The 4960-nt window shown below is 36.0% G+C and overlaps 2 protein-coding genes across 2 annotated transcripts; both read right to left on the reverse strand.

Annotated features, from left to right (window-relative positions):
• Positions 1-721: 721 nt before the first annotated feature.
• Positions 722-2033, reverse strand: LOC109221818. The gene is made up of 2 exons (XM_019386258.1): positions 1220-2033; positions 722-1137 (listed from the first exon to the last, which is right to left on the reverse strand). The coding sequence occupies exons 1-2, from the start codon at positions 2031-2033 to the stop codon at positions 722-724; spliced, it is 1230 nt and encodes a 409-aa protein (XP_019241803.1).
• Positions 2034-2176: 143 nt separating this feature from the next.
• Positions 2177-3097, reverse strand: LOC109221819. Its single transcript, XM_019386259.1, has one exon. It carries the CDS (start codon positions 3095-3097, stop codon positions 2177-2179), a length of 921 nt encoding a protein of 306 aa, XP_019241804.1.
• Between the last annotated feature and the right edge of the window lie 1863 nt (positions 3098-4960).

Here is a 4960-nt window from a genome sequence, read left to right on the forward strand (position 1 = left end):
TTTGTTATCACTTTTATCATCAAAACTATACAAGAAGGTGGTTCTTTAGGGCCTAATTATAGTTAAATTTACCTATTATCAGTACTCCATAACAATAGCAAACAAGAAAGGAGAGATGGGGTCTCCTTGTCTAAGACCCTTAGCAGCTTCAAAAGGTTTAGTAGTTTCTCCATTGATCAGCACTGTGTAACTAACTGAGTTGACACATTCTATGATCCACTTTATGAATTTATCAGGAAAACCAATCTCCTCCATTACTTGTTGCAAGAATATCCATTCAACTGAATCATAGGCTTTTTGAAGGTCTATTTTAATCATGCATTTGGGCTCTAGTATAAGACTTTACTAACTCATGGGCCAATATTACATTATCTGCAATTTTCCTACCAGGAATAAAACCAGCTTGGGATTCAGAGATTATGCATGCCATGATCTTTTGAAGTCTAGCAGCTAGAATCTTGGAGATCATTTTGTGTAATACTGTACAACATGCAATTGGTCTATATTCTTTGACTGTGGTAGGTTTAGTGACTTTAGGCACTAGGGTGATGGTGGAACAGTTGATTGGCTTATACATCTTAGAGGTTAAAAATAATTCCCTAATAGCATCTGTGACTTCTTTACTGATAATGCTCCATGATTTTTTGAAAAAGACAGCATTGTATCCATCAATACCAGGTGCCTTATCATCTCCAATAGCTTTTAGGCTCTTCAGAATTTCCTAATCAGTAACATCTGCACATAGGTCTCTTCTTTGTTGTTGAGTTAGTCTGGGACCATTGGACATGTATGATCTATTTATAGCTGGAAGTGTCCTTGCTGTTGATCCCATAAGAGACTTGTAAAAATCCAAAATCTCTTCTTTAATGCCTTCAGGATCAGTAATTCTATCTCCACCCCTTGTTGTAATATCATTGATTTGTTTCCTCTGTGATCTATCTTTCATAACAGCTGTGAAATATTTGGTATTATCATCTCCCGGTTGGATCCATTTAGCTCTTGCCTTCTGCTGCAGTATATTCTCCTCAATCGTAGACCAGTTCTCTAGGTTAAGTAATGTCTCATTCTCCCTTTTCAAAAGACTATCTGAATACTTACTTGCAAGTTGTTCTTGTATATCTTTAAGGTCCCTTCTAGCTGCTTCAATTCTCAGATTGATTCACAGCTTTTAGGGGAGCTTTCAATGCCTTCAGTTTATACCAAACAAATTTCATAGTACCAGCAGAGTTCATAGTATTCCACCCTTCAGTCACTATTTGAGTAAAGTCCTGATGGTTAGTCCATGCATTGAAGAATCGAAATGGAACTTTCCCATTCCAAGATGAGTTTGTTAGAGTTAGTAGCATATGGGCATGATTTGATATCTGAGGAAGATCATAGACTGTCTCCACATGGTTCCAGTTCATCAACCATTCATAATTCCCAAGAACTCTATCAATTCTGCTGCTAACCTTATCTACTCCAGGTTGCCTGTTTGTCCAAGTATAGTATTCACTCTGCCAAGGAAGTTCAGATAATGCTGTTTGTTGCAAACATGAGCTGAAATCCTCAGTTTCTGCAAAACTAACTGGATTACAAGACAATCGATCATTAGCATACAGAACAACATTAAAGTCACCTGCAACCAACCATGGGTCAGTAACAATTGTAGCAATTTGTTGAAGATTCTGCCACAGTTCCTTTCTTTGTTCTAACCCATTAAATCCATAAACAACAGTCAGATAACATTGGATATCCCCCTGTCTGCTTTGAACTAGTGAGTGGATCATTTGAGGATCATCTCTGATTTTAGTAACCATGAGAATGTTAGAGTTCCATAGGAGCCATACTCTACCATTCTTAGCTTCTCTGTAGTTAGTCAGAATATCCCAGCCAGGAGCAATATACTTCAATATTTTTTGAGCATTTTCTTCTTTAACTTTGGTTTCCACTAATCCTACTAAGTTTATTTTGTTACTTCTAATATATTTCCTAACTTCCTTTTGCTTATACCTTTTATTTACACCCCTGATGTTCCAGAATAGCCACTTCATCATTGATAGCTTGTTCCACCTCTATCACTAGGTGGAATATTATACTTGCTATTAGACACAGGCTCAAATCTATTCTTGACAGGAATATGTGATAGTGGAGGAAAGTTGACAATGTTCAGCTCTGGACTTTGTATTGATTTCCCTCAATCTTCCTTCCCTGTATTATCATTATCAGCCATTGGTTGAGCCTTCTCCTTAGTCTGCTGCAATTCAGCCATCCTGGGACCAGAATCTCCCTTCCCTATAATGTTATGATCACATGTTGGTTGAACCTTCTCCTTAGGCTGTTGAGTTTCAACTATCTTGATATTATTGCCTTGTTGGATCTCCTGTTTTTCTACAGTAGGAGCTGATACTTTAGTTCTCCACTCTTGGGTAATTCTACCCTTTTTAGGAGGTCCCTGAACACCAGTCTTGATCTGAGCTTCGCATCTATGTCCCACTACTAGGCATTTCTCGCAGTAAGCAGGTTTCCAGTCGAAAGATACACTCTGTAGGAATTTTTTGTCATTTGGTTCCATCACCCACACTTCACTTGGCAGTTCCTTAGTAACATTAACCTCAATAAGCATCCTAGCATATGAAACTCTAGTCTGCTTTGTTGTGCATTCATCAGCAAAAATAGGTTTCCCAATCACACTTGCTATTCTGCTTAAAGATCTCATACCCCAACATGACATAGGAAGTTTAGGGAACTTTTCCCACAAAGGAATGGAAATGGGAAGTTCCTTTGAAAAGTCAAAATCCAGGGTCCATGGCTTTAGGATGATAGGTTTACTAGCTATGGAGTAAGGTCCTGCACATAAAATTTCACGAGGATCCTCCATATTTTTAAATCTGATTATATAGTAACCTTCCTTATGATAAAACAGGTCAGGTTCAGGCACATGAGACCAGTGAATACTAATATACCTTTGCATTGCTTTATACCCTAGTCCGTCACCTAAAATATAAGCAATCAAAGCACATTTCCATTTAGCTTCTTCTTCTTCCACCTCTGCCTTATCTAATTGGACCACAGGTTCACCATCTATTAACAATGGTGGTATGTATGAAAGTGACATACCATTAGACACAAATCTGTTCTTCTGGAAGAGCGTTGTCCATGGGGCCTTATCTTCATCTTTTTGCTCCTACTTCACTACCGGAGGATCCTCTTTGTTAGTTAGGTCGCTCTGTATCTGGATTGGATTCTGCGTAATCACTGTTCCATTGGTTTGCTTCACTATCCCTTCCGATACTACTTCTATAAGAGAGTTACTTGTCAGATCTAGCTTCTTAGCTACACTTGATTGACTTGAACTTGCTCCAATTGTACATGCAATTGCTCCTTTGTTGAGATCGGAACTTTGAGCTGAACTCTGAGCTGGATTTTGAATTGAAGCTGGTGGAGTTTTCTCCATTAATGGCTGTTTTGCAGTTAATAGTGCTTCTAGTGCTGCTAGTGGATGTTTCTGAGGTCGTCCCCTTCCTCTACCTCTTCCTCTCGCCATGGATACGATTTCGGCGTATGTTTAACTAACGTGCGCCGAGAGCATTTTGAGAAGAAAAGTTTTTACCTTAAATAGAAGTAAGTTGTATGATTTATTTGTTAAATACTCCGTAGTTTGATTTAAAATTTTCGGTACACCTACTCATAAAATAAAATTATTAACTTTTTTAAAGATTGAATAGTACCCTCAACGAAATTCTTGACTAGGCCACTACACGTATCAAAATTCAAATGAAAGAATAAGTACAATTGTCAAAAAAAAATCCAGTTTCTTTTTGGTGTTTGATACGTATTTTAGATACCCGACTAATTTAGATTCCTGTTGTATAAAACCTATTTTTTAGAGCTGCTATTCGGCCAAACTCACCATGGCCCAACGATGGCCACACTAGTGAAATACCATTACAGCCATTAATTTCATATTAGGCTTAATAGCTATTTTCTCCCTCCAAAATTAATTAACTATTGATTATCCCAAAACATTGATCCCATAAATCATCATTCTTTTATAGGAAGATCAACCAACTTCGTATGTATAACTATACTATTACGTATTTATTTTATTTTTTAAATAAAATTTATACGGATGGGAAGATCAAAAGCCTTCGTATATGTATACCTATACTATTACGTTTTTTTAAATACAATTTTATACGATAGGAAGATCAAAATTCTAGTATCTATACTTAATATTATTTTTTTACGGTATACAAACTTATACCATACACTTATGTTAAAAAAGCTTTCATTAAACGCATAATTCACCACCCTTCCCCCTAACCTAAACCTGAATGCTAATTTAATTTATCATGGTCATACATATCGGCCTATAGCAACCATATAAGTCCATTGACAAATATGGTTGAAGTCATATAACCTATGCTAATTATATCGCTGTGATTCTTAGTAATATCGGCCATTTATATAATAGCCGTTTATATTAATTTCATACATATCGGCATATAGCAACCATATAAGTCCATTCACTAATATAGTTGTAGTCATATAACCTATGCTAATTATATCGTTGTGATTCTTAGTAATATCTACCGTTTATATAATAGCCGTTTATATAATTTAATTCATTATGGTCATACGTATCGGCCTATAGCAACTGTATAAGTCCATTGACTAATATGGTTGAAGTCATATAACATATGGTAATTATATCATTGTGATTCTTTGTAACATCGACCGTTTATATAATAGCCGTTTATATTAATTTCATACATATCGTCCTATAGCAACCATATAAGTCCATTCACTAATATGGTTGTAGTCATATAACTTATGCTAATTATATCATTGTAATTCTTAGTAATATCGACCGTTTATATAATAGTTGTTTATATAATTTAATTCATTATGGTCATACGTATCGGCCTATAGCAACCATGTAAGTCCATTGACTAATATGGTTGAAGTCATATAACCT

Source organism: Nicotiana attenuata, unplaced genomic scaffold (genome assembly GCF_001879085.1).
Source record: "Nicotiana attenuata strain UT unplaced genomic scaffold, NIATTr2, whole genome shotgun sequence".
Taxonomy (NCBI): domain Eukaryota; kingdom Viridiplantae; phylum Streptophyta; class Magnoliopsida; order Solanales; family Solanaceae; genus Nicotiana; species Nicotiana attenuata.